The sequence below is a fragment of the Bos javanicus genome, chromosome 19 (assembly GCF_032452875.1).
Source record: "Bos javanicus breed banteng chromosome 19, ARS-OSU_banteng_1.0, whole genome shotgun sequence".
Lineage (NCBI taxonomy): Eukaryota > Metazoa > Chordata > Mammalia > Artiodactyla > Bovidae > Bos > Bos javanicus.
In genome coordinates, this window is record NC_083886.1 from 20500863 (window position 1) to 20515086 (window position 14224).

General features: G+C 52.8%; 1 protein-coding gene across 3 annotated transcripts in view; it reads left to right on the forward strand.

Annotated features, from left to right (window-relative positions):
- Window positions 1-14224, forward strand: part of KSR1 (kinase suppressor of ras 1) — a 161864-nt gene that overhangs the window by 75797 nt on the left and 71843 nt on the right. For all 3 annotated transcript variants that reach the window (XM_061390477.1, XM_061390478.1, XM_061390479.1), the window contains exon 2: window positions 13866-14006. In XM_061390477.1, coding sequence (XP_061246461.1) covers window positions 13866-14006 — 141 coding nt within the window. The remainder of the gene's footprint in view (window positions 1-13865; window positions 14007-14224) is intronic.

A 14224-nucleotide genomic window follows, 5' to 3' on the forward strand; every position in this document is an offset into this window, starting at 1 on the left:
ATCAGAAGGCCAGATATGCAGAGCTCCTGCCATCGGGGACCCAGCAGTAGGCTTTTGGTCTGGTTCTTTCTGTGGACAGCTAGGAGGGAGTAGGAGATGGCTGGCCAGGCCCCAGAGGAGGGAGCTGTGCCGAGGAAGCGGGTGGAGACTCGTGGGTTCTCTCCTGGGTTCCGCAGGTTCCCCAGGCCTGCTGGCCAGGCAGCAGAGCCTCGCCTGGGTTTGTACGCAGTGTGTCGCTGATGTGTCTGTCTGCATGGTGGGAAGGTCCTTGTCTGAACTGTAGGTTTGGGCTGGGGTGTTCTATAAGGTCAAACCCAGCATGGGGCATCAGCTCCACCCCCACCCCCCCACCAGGTTTAAGTCGGCTGTTGGCATGACCAGCTCGGTGGGTCCTTGTATAAATGAGAATCCTCCTACCACGGTGGCCAGCACTGGCCTGACTCTGGTAGGGGCCTCAAACAGCTCAGGCACTCCTGGAGGTAGCAGAGCCCAGGGGCAGATCGTGGACTCAGCAGTTAAAGGACCTGGGTTCAAGTCCCTGCTCTGCCACTTCCTACTTGTGTGACTTGAGACCGCTCTTTGTGCTTCATTTGCGTTGTGGGCTCAGTCCTGTCCGACTCTGCAGCCCCATGGACCGTAGCCCGCCAGCCTCCTCTGGCCATGGGATTTCCCGGGCAAGAATACTGGAGTGGGTTGCCATTTCCTCCTCCAGGGGATCTTCCCGACCCAGGGACTGAACCTGGGTCTGTTGCGTTGCAGGCGGATTCTTTACCGTCTGAGCCACCAGGGAAGCCATATATACCAATTAAACCAATGCTTGGCACATGATGGACTCCTTGTCAGTGTTCGCTATTATTATCTAGTTTCTTCAACAAGTTGCGGTTAGTTGATTTCCTGGGCAGTTGGCAGCCCACCTGCTCTGTTTATTTTGAAATGGGGTCCCTCTTTGTTCAGCCATAGCTTGTCTAGGATGGCAGGTGTGTGTGTGTGTGTGTGTGAGAGCTGTGTCACCTCTGCCCCGGCCTGGAGGACAGCTCCTGTGACAGCCTGTGTGCCAGGCCTGGTGGCCACCGTGCCCACCCCTCCCAGGCCCTCCTGGGCTTGCCACCTCAGGTTGCCTGCATCTTAATAGCTGTCCTGGTTTGTCTCACTCTGCTGCTCGGTCAACTCACTGGGGCACCTGTCAGAACAGGTCCGCTTGTGTTGCCTGCTCTTGACCTGTCAGTATTAGTAGGGTCAGGAAGGCTCTGGGGTGAGTGTGTTCCAGCCTCTCCTGGCCCTGTCTGCATTTGCCCCTTTTAGGGGGACACATGAAAATAGCTTGCAATTTGCCATGTGTATGGACTTGCTCAGGAACATGCTCAAGAATCTTAAGGGAATCAACAAGTCAGAATTTTAACTAAATTTAACTATTTTCAAAGAGAGCATTTTCTTGATAAAGATGTCTGGCTGTGAGTATTAACCATCTACCAGGCCTAGTGCTGGGCTTCCCGGGTGGCACTAGTGGTAAAGAACCTGCCTGCCAGTGCAGGAGACGCAAGAGATGAGGGTTCGCTCCCTGGGTCGGGAAGATCCCGTGGAGGAGGAAATGGCAACTCACTCCAGTATTCTTGCCTGGAAAATTCCATGGACAGAGGAACCTGGCTACAGTCCACAGAGTCGCAAAGAGTCGGACACGACTAAGCACGCGAGCTACTGATACTGAAGCCTAGTGCCGGGCATCGTACATCTCCTGCCATGAAGGTGGTCCTGTTATTCCTCCATTTTACAGATGAGGAAACTAAGGCATAGAACGGCTGAATAACTGGACTCAGGCAACTGTCCAGCAGTAGAGCTGGGATGTGAACCCAGGTCTGACCATCCCTCTAGGGAGAGCTGGGCTGGCATTCCTGGGATGGCTCAGTAGTGACATTCTGCTGTCTGAGCCCTTTCTCACTCTCCATAGTGTTGGTGATGTCAGCCCCGTTACAGCTGAGGGACGTGCACAGGGCTTAGGGACAGACACCCTGTATCTCTGAGCCTTTGTGCGCTGGAGAGGGTGGTCCCAGAGCTGATGTCACCTCAACCCCACTGCAATTCCGTTCCTGGGTTCCAGGTCCGATTTCTTTCTTGTGTTACCTAAGCCCTGTATGTCCTTATCTTGCTCTGCCCAGATAAAACGGTCTCTTAAGAAGAGAGCTGGGAAGATTTTATAACAGAGAAGGCTGTGGGTAGTCGAATGGCCTTGGCAGATCCCTGGTGAAAAGAGGTGTGGATACACTTGCCAAGCACCCCCGGTCTTCCTTTCCTGAGAGATGTCTGAGGAGTCCCAGCCGGGAGTGGCCCCAGGGAGTCCCACTGTTTCAGCTGCGTGCTGGTTTTTAGTCTATTAACTTAAAACCATTTTGTCTACTCTGGGGGCTTGGGGGAGGGGTGAAAGCACTGACAACTGGACTGAAGATCATGGCGGTGGGGACTTCCCTGGTGGTTCAGTGGTTAAGACTCCAAGCTTTCATTGCAGGGAGCACAGGTGTGATTCTTGGTCAGGGAATTAAGATCCTCCATGCCGCAGGGTGGCCAAAGAAAACAGGAAAAAACCCTGATTCCTACCGATAGGTCATTCTCTGGGAATACGTCTAAAATAATATATATGTATATATGTTAGTCCCTCAGTCATGTCCGACTCTTTGTGACCCCATGAACTATATGTAGCCTGCCAGGCTCCTCTGTCCATGGGATTCTCCAGGCAGGAATACTGGAGTGGGTTGCCATTCCCTTCTCCAAACACATATATTTATGTATATAAAATACATATATATATAAAACATATATGTGTATATATACATATATAAATAAAAATACATAAATACATAAATAAAACACACATATATATGTAAAATACACACACACACACACACACATATATCTAAAAGCATGGGTGTGGAGTTGCTGCCTCAATGCAGTAAAGGCCGTGTGATCTGAGGGATGTCACTTAGCCTCTGAGTCTTGGGGATGAGGATGGTCCTCGTGGGCCCGTGGGGAGGGTAGGTTAGGATGAGGGCTGTAAACTGTGATGGGTGGGAGGCATCTGCCCAAGATACCTGATCTGCACACGATCCAATGTCATCTCTTGGGTGCGCTTCAAGCTAGAACGGACAGTCACATCACTAGTGGGGCATCCTGGTCTCACCTGGAGCTCAAGGTGGTGGTTCAGTGTCAGAGGTGTTGCTTAGACCTTGACGGTAGAGAATGGATTGTAAAAGTGGGGGTAATGCTGACCCCACCCCACCCCCCACCTTGTGCTCAGAACTGTTTCTACAATCAGATCTCTGCTTTGTTCCATGGGAGCCTGCAGGTATCTCAGCAGATCAGTAATCCACCCCGGCCATTTGGACACTCACCTTTTGGGATCTCCCCCCACCCCCTGTCCTGGGCTCCCTGCCAGTCATCAAAGCCACAGCCTTACCCATGACTAAGGCCACAGAGATGGGAGATGGGAGTAGATATATGCAGGTGCCTGCGGGCATACTGGCTGCATATGGGCATTCCAGCTGCTGGATACGTTTTGTCTCCATGGTGATCTTTGGAGGCCGATCTTTCCCCTCATTTACAAGAGAGGAAATGATGGCTCAGGGACATGGGCCATGGCCTGCAGTCCTTGAGCTGGTAGGAGGTGGGGGTGAGATTTGAACTTGAGTATCTCTCTGGCTCTGATCCCCATGATCTTTCCATTGAAGATGGGGAGAGCTCCCTCTTTCTCTTGCAGGAACACCTGGGCAGCTCTCCTTGAAGGGGATGCAGTGCTCTGCGTGTGGCCTGGAGCGGGCAGGCTGGCGATGCTCCTCCTGGAGCTGGCTGCTCTGGCAGTTTCTGCGTCTCTCCAGCCTCTTTCTGTCTGATCTCCTCTGGGGGTTTCAGGAGGAGCTGAAGATGGGGATTCTGGGGAATGACTTTTACCTTTGGTGGGTGCAGGGCACCCCTCTGCCTGGGAGGTGGAGAAGGGGGCAGACCTCAAGTGGGGAGCCACCTGGGCTGAGGTGCCTGGGCCAAGTTAGACCTTGGGGCCTGAAGGCTTCTGATGGGTAGCCGGCCCCCTCCCCCCTGAAGCACCGAGCTCCAAGAAGTCAAACACGTGTTGACTCATTTGTTGGAGAAATTCAGCTCACGGGCTTCCTGCATTCCAGGGTGCTGGTATGCCAGAAATTCTCTGGAGGAGCAAGCAGGGAAGTCTTGTCTTAGAGTAAAAATGCTAATAAAACATCTCTAGAATCTGCTCCTTCCTTTTCACCCACACAGCCACTGACTAAATTACCTTTTGTTCTCATTTGCTGAATTGCCTTGGCTGCTTAATTGGCTTCCCTGTTTCTGGTTTCTCCACACCCACTTCAATCTGTCCTCCACATGGTTTCCAGAATGATCATTCAAAAATGCAGATCTGACCACGTTTCTGCCTTTGTATTCCTCCCCACGCCTGCAAGATTGAGTGCAGATGCCTTAGTGTGGCCTTCCTGGACCTTCCAGAACCTTCTGGGGTCTGCAAGAGGGGTCTGCCCCCTGGCTGACTTTGCTCTCCCGTCTTCCCCATCCCCACTAGTCTCTGGCTACTTGCCATATAAATATATCCCTTTCTTTTTTTCCCCATAAAGGTTTTCTTGTGACTGGCCTTGCCTCCGCTCTGCCCCCCACCTGGGTGTCGTCCCTGCCCCTTACCTTCTGTCCGTGTGTCACACTCCACACCCCACCCCAACCTATTGAATCCATTTCGGGGATTATCTCCTCTTTGATGTCTTTCTAGGATTTCAGCCCCCCCACCCCACAGACCCAGTCCCCCTGGGATCCCACAGACCTCTGTGGCAGGACCCAGGTGGCATACTCCATGTGGCATCAGCTGTCCCCATCTGGAGGGCCCCACCCTCCCTCTCTGTACAGGCTCAGAGTCTCTCCACGTGGTCCCTCCCTCAGAGTGGTCATGGCAAGAAAATAAAAAGTACAAACCAAAAAAGAAAAAAAAAAGGCTAACTTGGGCTTAATAAAAATGTAGCTGCTCTTTGAAATTTGCGAAGACGTTTGGAGGAATGCTTGTGGATTGCACGGGACCCCAAGAAGAATGGAGAGATACCTTTTTTTTCCTTCTGTAGGTTTTCCAGAAGCAAACAGGAAGACTTACAAGATTTTAGAAGGAGGTTTGAGATGGTGCTGGGAGGGATTGGGGGCAGGAGAAGGGGACAACAGAGGATGAGATGGCTGGATGGCATCACCAGCTCGATGGACGTGAGTTTGAGTGAACTCCGGGAGTTGGTGATGGACAGGGAGGCCTGGCGTGCTGCAATTCATGGGGTCGCAAAGAGTTGGACACAACTGAGCGACTGAACTGAACTTGAGATAGTGCAAGCTTAATAAATGTTAGCAGTAAAGACTGCTTTCGACCGCAAGTAACAGAAAATGTGAGTTCCACAAACAGTCTCTGATGTCTCTCCTGCAATGAGAAGTTTGGAGTTAGGTGGCTCATGTGTTTAGCAGCTGGACAGAGGTGTCTTTGGACAACTCTTGGCTATTCTAATCTTCAAAGCAGGGCTGTGGGAAGCCCCAGAGACTGCCCCACTTGTGAGGGAAACACTTTCCCGGCATTTCCAGTGGACACGCCCTCGTATCTCGTTGACCAGACCTGTCATACATAGTTAATTTCAAAGGAAGCTGGAGGTGGGCCCCGATCATGAAAGAGCCGTGCTGGATCCCATCCTAGGTTGATTATGTGGATGTAAAGTCAGGGTTGAGAACCGCTGACTCGGATCAGTTCATCACCGGGCATGGTGCTGCCCTAAACAAAATCGGCCTGTGAGTGCAGAAGAGGTCAGGCATGGCTATCAGATGGGTAGTGAGCAGCACCTAACATGGCACCCATCATGCCAGGGGAGATGGCTATCACATTTGTCAGCCCCAGGTATTTGAGGAGCTCCCCTGCCCTGGCCGCTCACCCCTGCACGGTTCTTTATCCTTTTCTGTGACGGTCTCAGTCGCTAGGCAAACAGTTGTGTTTCTGGAAAGAAAGACCTGCCTCCCCAGTATACACATTGCAGGCGCTTTCAGATCAGGGTTTGAAGTGGGCCCACTGGCAAGAACCCGCCTTTGCCGTTAGGTGCAGCCTCTGCCTTTTTTCCAGGTCTCTGCTTGATAACTCACATCCGGGTCCCTTCTGGTGTGCAGTGTCAGGAACTCTCTGGGATTTCCTCTTGTCATCCAGGGCTTGAGAGCTAAGCCGTGCTCTGTGGGCTGGTGAACTTCAGACAGGCATGTGGAGTATGTTTGAGTTGAGACACAGGCTGTGTCGATTAAGGGGTCTGGTTTGTGGGTGCCTCAACCCCTGTGTCTCCTGACGGCTGCTCAGCAGACGCGCTAAGTGTTGGGGCCATCAGGGATGCTCCGACGATGGACATACCTGCTCCCCTTTCTTTGTCTCCCCCCGTCCGGTCAGATCTGTCTGTGGACACATCTGTCACTAGTTGATGGCTCATCTCACACATCAGTTCTTCAAGCTTATGCGCCAGGCTGCTTATGGCCATGTCGCAGTGCCTCTCGGTGCTGGGAGCCCGGACCAACTTTCCCGATGATTTGTTGAACGAATGGGTGATGTATAGAGGTTCTTCTTCCTTCCCTTGTGTTGTCATTTCAGGCCCAGGGCAGTTAGGGGTTGAAGCAGGTGTTTGGCTTTCTCGTGATTTAGTCCAGTATGTTCCCGCAGCCCCTGAGGACTGCTGGTTCTGAAAAGCCCATGGGGGTATTGGGCGCTTGTAGTGTTGAATTGACGTGGGAAGCAAACCTACCACGGCAGCCCCAAGACTGCTCACGCACTGGCTTTTTAAGGCCAGCGTTGCTTTCTAGAGCACATTCACTTGGCCCACCCTTGGCCTCTCAGGTAGCAGCTGTCTTAGGATATGTAGGTCAAGGGAATGCCTTTCTCTTGGAAACCTTTCCTTCTGAGTCTCAGGACCTCAGTGGAATGGCAGGTGTTGCCGAGAAAACGAGGCTCCTTGGCTGTCCACCCTAGCCTGGCTCAAGCTCCCTCTTTCCCCAGAAGCCTCTTGGATACTTCTGAGCCTAATCAGTCCCTCTTTTCCTGCCTACTTAACACCCAGCACCAGAGCAATTAGAATGGGCGTTGCTATCTAATGGGGATGCTAATTGCGCAGAGGAACTTAACAAAGTCATCATCGCCTCTGGGCAGGGTCTCCCTGCACCCTCTGCTATAATGGCCCCTGGTACTCTCAGCCATCAGCAAAACCAAAGACTGATCCTATTTTGTCTTGGTCGGGGGGTTTGAAGCTCCCATTTGCCGCTGGTTGTCAGGCCCCAGAGTTCGCAGCCCCACTGGAGCCAAGGAAGAGGGCGGGAGGCCCTGAGTTTCCAGCTGTGGCCTTCTCACCCCTGGCCTCCTTGGGAACGGCTCCACTTGTGGTCTGGGGCAGACTTGTTTGTTTGTGTTTGAAGTTCCCCGACTCCGAGTTTGACGTCAGGGCAGGGTTACTGGCGGGAGGCTTGGCGGGGAGAGTGTCTCTGTAACAAATGCACGTGTCTGGCAGCTTCTCCTGGAGGGAGACCACGGGTGCGTGGGGTGGAGGGAGCGAAGGATGGCTGGTTGCGAAATGCCCAGTTTGGGAACTGAGGTCACTTTCTCCTCTGCTCATCCCCACTTTCCCTGGCATGCTGGCTCTGCCCCTTGCCTGCTCACGGCAGCCCCCCGGGTACCCTTGAGAGATCCGTGGGACTCAGCAGTGCCAGGGCTGAGGCACTCTTGAAGCCAAGCTCCTGGTCACACCCACAGGGGAGCCGTCAGCCGAGTCATGACCTCCAGAGCCTTCCTTACTATCTCAGAAATAATTTCGCAACATGTTGGCCATGGCAACCAGACCAGACTGCTTAGCTGGCGGGGTTAGCCGGGGGTCTCCAGAAGCGCACTCCAGTTTCGGGGAGGAGATGGGAGAAGTAAGAGGAGCCGCCCGAGGCCCTGGCAGACCTGGCTGGTGCCCAGGAAGGAGCTGCAGCTTCAGGGACTGTCCGGGGAAGGCTGGAGTAAGTCCTGAGAGCTTTGGCGACTTCCTAAAGTTTGGGATGGGTTAGACAGGGACCTGGGCTTCCCAGCTGGCACTAGTGGTAAAGAACCCTCCTGCCAGTTGCAGGAGACAAAAGAGACATGGGTTCGATTCCTGGGTCGGGAAGATCCTCTGGAGGAGGGCTTGGCAACCTACTCTAGTATTCTTGCTTGGAGAATCCCATGGACAGAGGAATCTGGAGGGCTGAGATCCATGGGCGTTGCAGAGTCGGACATGACTGAAGTGACTTAGCATGCATGAAAGCACAGGAATATGGCACTAGCAAAGACTGCCATGGACGTCCTCTTAAGAATATTTCGTGCAGCCCACCTAGGAGGAAGGAGTCAGGGTCCCATAGGTGTGGGTGAGCTGGAGGCTGGTCTGTGAACTGTCCCTGCTGGCTGGAGGGCTGAGTGAGCCGGGGGAAGGGGTGGAGGTGTGCAGGGGCCTGCAGGGGCCTCGCTTCACTCTGCAAAGCATGGTAGGGTCTCCTTGAAAGGGGCAGTCCCCTGGCATCGGGCAGGGTGGTAGTTGGTTTTAATGATTTCAGAGCAGGGGTCAGGTGTAGCCCAGAGGGTAGGTTCTTGCACAGAGGACCAGAGGCGGTGGCGGCCCATCGTGGCTGGAGAGCGTGGAGAATGTAGGGCAGTCTGTGGCTTTTATTCAGAGGACTCACTGCCTGGGACAGTCTGGACATGACTGGATCCGATTGAGCCAGGTAGGCTGCCCAGCACCCACATCTTGACATCGCTCTTCTTGTCTCCCATCAAGAGTCTGAATGGATTGTGACCTTTTTGGTTGTACAGAGCTATTCTGTGGGAAAATGCTCTGCTTAGGGGCTTTGGGGTTGTGTGAATGTTGGGACACCATGCTTACCTCCTGGAATTTTCATTGAGAACCCAGGGAGAGAAGAGGATAATGTACTAAGTAAATAGAAGAGAGAGACTTGCCTGGCGGTCCAGTGGTTGAGACTCCAAGCTGCCAATGGAGGGGGTGTGGGTTTGATCCTTGGAGGGGAACCAGGATTTTTACAAGCTGCATATATGGAGAAAAAATAGATACGATTATGATTACTACCAGGGTTGCTGATTGAGGATTGAGGTGATCTGCATAATTGAGAGAGCTCACTGTTGTACATGGGAGTCTGGTGTCCCTCTCCGCCTGTGCTGGGATTCGTTGCCCATTTATGCCTGTCACCTCTGTCCTTATAGACTGGCCCGCCTGCCCTGCTTGAGATGGCACGTCCTGGGACTCTGGGAGGGCCTGGCACTTTGCCGAACGTTTTACATCCGGATTTTCTCATGTAAATCGTCACAGTAGCCCTTTGGGAAATCAGCCCCATTTTACAGGTGGGGAGCTGAGGCTGACAGGTTACATCTGTGTTCACTGCTGGGGGAGGGTGATGGGGAGGGGCTTGGAGGCCAGGTCTCTGTGTCCCGAGAGCCAAGGTCTTCCTCGGAGCTACACTGCGTCTTGGGTGTGTTTGGTGTAACCGGTGGAAACCTTCTGGGGCTTGTGTTTTTGTTGGTGGTGTTGTTCCAAGCTCTTTCACATATAGTTATTTTGACTCCAGCTTCTCTAAAACAATACCGTTTTATGGTAAGATTGAAGCTGAGCTAAGGGAGATTTCCCCAAGAGCCTTGATCTTACATGTCAGAACTGGAACCGGAGCCCAGATCTTTGAGCCTCGGACACTCGGTGAACACTTGCCATGCGTCATGTCTTGGTGATACCCAGCGGCTGTTTGTCGGCTGACTTGATGCTCTTCTGCTCCTTCTTTAAGTCTGACTGAGCCTCAGGGCAGGCGCAGGATGCATGCTCATGACGTGAAAGAGTATCAGAGGCGGACGGAGACTTTCGTTCCAGCCTCGGTCCGCCCCTGTGGCCATGGTGCTGATGACTCTTTCCCTCTCGCCGCTGGGTCCCATTGCTGAAACCCCAGGTGTTCTTCCCTTCTGGAATTTCTATCTGGCGGTTTTGTGGTTAAGAGAAAATGACGCTACCCATGAAAGGCCCTGGTGGAGGCCCCTAGGGCTGGGCTGGCCAGCCCGCTGTGGTTTGTCTGGGAAAATAACCCCTGGGTGGTTCTACAACTGTGGCCAACTTTCCAAAAAGTGAGAGCAGTCTTATTTTGCTTGGGTAGGCACTGTGCGCAGCACGCCGGACACCTCCTCCAGCAGAACACAAATCTGCAGGTGTCGTTTCTTCTTTCCAAGCTTCAGGACACCAACCCCCCCTTGCCCATGACTCATTCTCCTTCCTGGTCTTCACGGCCAGCCAGGGCTATGGATTGTCACCTGGGTACAGTGAGGAATTCCTTTAAGTTCTGCTGGGTCCTACCCACTAGTCACTCTGGCTGCCTTTTGACAGGAACTCTGAAAAAAAATGAAAGTGTTAATTGCTGAGTTGTGTCCGACTCTTTGCAACCCCATGGACTGTAGCCTGCCAGGCTCCTCTGTCCATGGGATTCTCCAGGCAAGAATACTGGAGTGGGTTACCATTCCCTTCTCCAGGGGATCTTCCCCACCCAGGGATCAAACCTGCGCCTCCCGAATTGCAGGCAGATTCTTTACCATCTGAGCCACCTGGGAAGACCAGTGAGGACCTCTAGCAGCCTTTAAAAAAAGAAACCTTTCACTCCGCTTCAGGGGAACCCACTCTGATTTTTGAGACTTTCCTGAGCCATCACTTGTCCAACTGACGTTTGTTTTCAACTCTCATTTTAATAAACATGAGTGCCTGTCAGGGCTACAGAATGTAATATGTGTTCAGTTGTTCATTCATTCAACAAAGGTTTTACCATAGCAGACCATACGCCAGGTGCTATGCTGGCTCCTGGGGACACAGTGGTGATCAGGTGATCAAGAACATAGACTAGGCACCTGGCCTCAGGGATTTTCCCATCTAAAGAAGGAAGAAGACAAGCCAAATATTAAATGTGTGATCTGATAGAGGACAAGGGCTGAGGGCCTGGAGGCTGAAAAGGGCTGGACTTGGTGATGGGGCTGAACTAGAGAAGCCCCCAGATCCTGGCTCATTGCCAAGGCCAGGTTGGCTGATCTTGATGTTGCCCTGTGTTGGCCAAAGTCTTAGCACAATGAACAGGTTATTCATCGGCTCCCAGGGGTGTGGCCCTTGAAACACTCCGGCTGGGGACGGATAGACCTCTTTGCTGCTGATGTCAATGTCAGCAGCCCGACCTTGTTGCTTCATGCGGAAGAGAATGGTTTTGACTTTGCACAGTTAATTGATTTATTGCCCTATCTTTGGTCAGCAATTTGACGCTGTGGTTTGAGAGCAGTTTGGAGTGGAGGGCGGGCTGTGGGAAACTGTTTAATGTGGGGATAAGGCCCCTGTATTTCCTTCTCTCCTTCCTTTCTCAGGCATCTTTGAGCACACATTATGTGCCAGGTGCAATAATAGGCTTGAGGGGACAGTCCAACACGGTGGGCATAGTTCCTGCCCTGATGTATAATAATGGGGGACTAAGCAACCCACTCCAGCATTCTTGCCTGGAAAATCCCATGGTTAGAGTAGCCTGATAGGTTACAGTCCATGGGGTCGAGAAGAGTCGGACACGACTTAGAGACTTCACTTTACAACCTAGTTTTGGGGGGAAGTTTCCACACTATAGTTCAATCCTCCCACCTGACTGTGAGCTGGAATCATCCTTGCTCTTGTACAGATGAGAGAACCAAGACTCAGGAAAATTAATGAACTTTCCTAAGGTCACACAGTTAAATGACAGAAACTAGATCTGAATCAGATTCTTTTTTTTTCTTTTTTTAAAATTATGAAAGTATGATAACACATTTACATAACACATTAAATTATCAAAGTCTGATAACACATTTATGTTACAAGACATTGCAAAATACAGAACAAAGTTACATGTAGTTCTACTATATATTACAGTTCTTTTTTTAAGTGGATAAATTAAGATTTTCAGTTGGAGTTCCAGTATTGAATCCAGATTCTGTTCAACTCCAAAATCTGTGCTGTGTTCACTGCCCTGGGAGCTCACATCTGGAGGGGGGGACCTGGTTAGAAGCTTGAACATGAGGCCCTCTGTAATAGCGGCTCCCAGAGAGGTGTGGACAGGGCACTAGGAAGGGGAGAACGGGGAGGATTCTAATTAGCCTAGGGGGTCTTGACCAGACCAAGGACACTGTGGCTGGAAGAGAGAAGGACGTCCAGCTGCTACAGACATTTGAGCAGAGGCCCAGGAGTACAGACGTACAGAAAGTATTAATATTTGAGGACCAGGTCCTAGGTGAGTGCTCACCTGGAGAGTCGACTGGGTGGGTCAGGGGTAGGGTGGAATGGAGATGAGGCTGGAAAAGAAAGCTGAGGTCCTGAACTCGGAGTGGCCTCTCGTCACACTTGGAGAAGGGCTCCCCAGGTGGTGCTAGTGATGAAGAACCTGCCTGCCAATGCAGGAGACACAAGAGACGATCTCTGGGTTGGGAAGATCCCCTGGAGGAGGGCACAGCCACCCACTCCAGTATCTGGAGAATCCCTTGGACAGAGGAGCCTGGCGGGCTAGGGTCTATAGGGTCCCAAAGAGTTGGACACACTGAGATATTTACAGATAAAAGAACAAGGAATGAATTAGCAATAGCAAAAACTCTCGGGGCTGGTGGGGGGGCAGTAGGTACTGGGAAGTGGCTCCCGAGGGCAGGGTTCATTCATGCAAGACTTTGAAGGTGGTGCTTGTCTTGAGGGGAAGCTCCTGAGTTGCCATCTCGGCAGCTCTCATGGGGTCCCCGGGTCGCTGAGTCTCAGTGGGACCTTCCCTCTTTGGGTTGTCGCTCATTTCCCTCTGTTTGAGTCCACTCCCTCTTCTTAATCAGTCCCAGCTGCACTCTGCCCTGAAGGTCTTGCCCCTCCACATTCCTCAGCACGGTGTGAGGCTGTCGGGCCCAGCATTTGTCAAACAGAATACTAGTATTTACTCTTATATTATTTGCAGCTTTAGCCTTTTGAGACTCTTTTGAAACCCGTGGATGGGCTTTGCCCGGAAAACACATAGATTCATGTGTCTGAAATTTGCATGCATGTCAGGGAGCGGGTCTTGAAAGCCTCTTGGTGGACCCCAGTCAGGGACCTTGGCCAATAGAGCCACAGCCCACCGGCCTGGCCGGCCCTCAGGATGTGCGTGCCGTGGGCTGGGCACTCATGCTGAGGGCTTCGTTTCTTCTTAGCCTCCCTGAGAGGAGGTTCTATTCTTACCCCCCATTTTCTGGAGCAGGAAACTGAGACTTTCCTGGGGGCTGGGCGTTCTGTAGCTTGTCTGAGGTCACAGGGCTCGGGTGTGTCTGAGCCCTCGGGTCCTAGCTCGGGTAATCTGATTCTTGGCTGGAAGTCTCTTAAGTGGAAGGTTACTCATCCTCCCCAGGCCCCTGCGTTTTTCACATCATCCATCGCTGACTGCCCCTACCCCTCCCCTCCTCCCAAGCAGGAAGCCCTTCTTCTTCCCGTTCTCTGTTCTGCCCAGTCTTGCCCATTACTTTCTGAAGAGCGTGGTCCTTGGTGGGAGGTGGGGAGGGTGGTGTGGCCGCCGGCCTTGGGTGGGACAGAGGGTGGGGGTTGGTTCTCTAGGCTTCCCTGCTGGCTCTCCCAGACCCTACTCCTCTTCTCCTGCCGCCTCGGTTTCCTGCTTCACCCTGCTTGAATGGCAGCAGAGGGGCCACCCGGCAGGCCCCCGTCCTTATCTCACGGCTCGTGTTTGCCAGAGCTCCCCGAATCACGTCCACGTGCCCCGAGTGAACCCGCTTTTCTGTCCTGGGCTCCCCGCAGGCGAAGCTGCTCCGGTACATCTGCAAGCAGTGGCACTGCAAGCTGAGCGTGGCTCCGGGCGAGAGGACCTCGGAGCTCGACAGCTACCCTCACTTCAGCGACTGGCTGTACACCTTCAACGTGAGGCCGGACGTGGTACAGGTACGGGGGCTACGCCATGGGGACTGGGGTCTTCGGGTGGGAGGTGGGTGAGGTGTCGAGCAAAGGGACCACACACAAACCCGAGGACCGGCTCCACAGTGGCTACGACCCATGGGGCAGGGGACGGCAGCCACAGGAGGGACCCAGGGACACGTGGCTCTAGCATGCATCCTGGGTGCCATCACTCTATGAGCCAGACAGCCTGACCCCACTGCTCA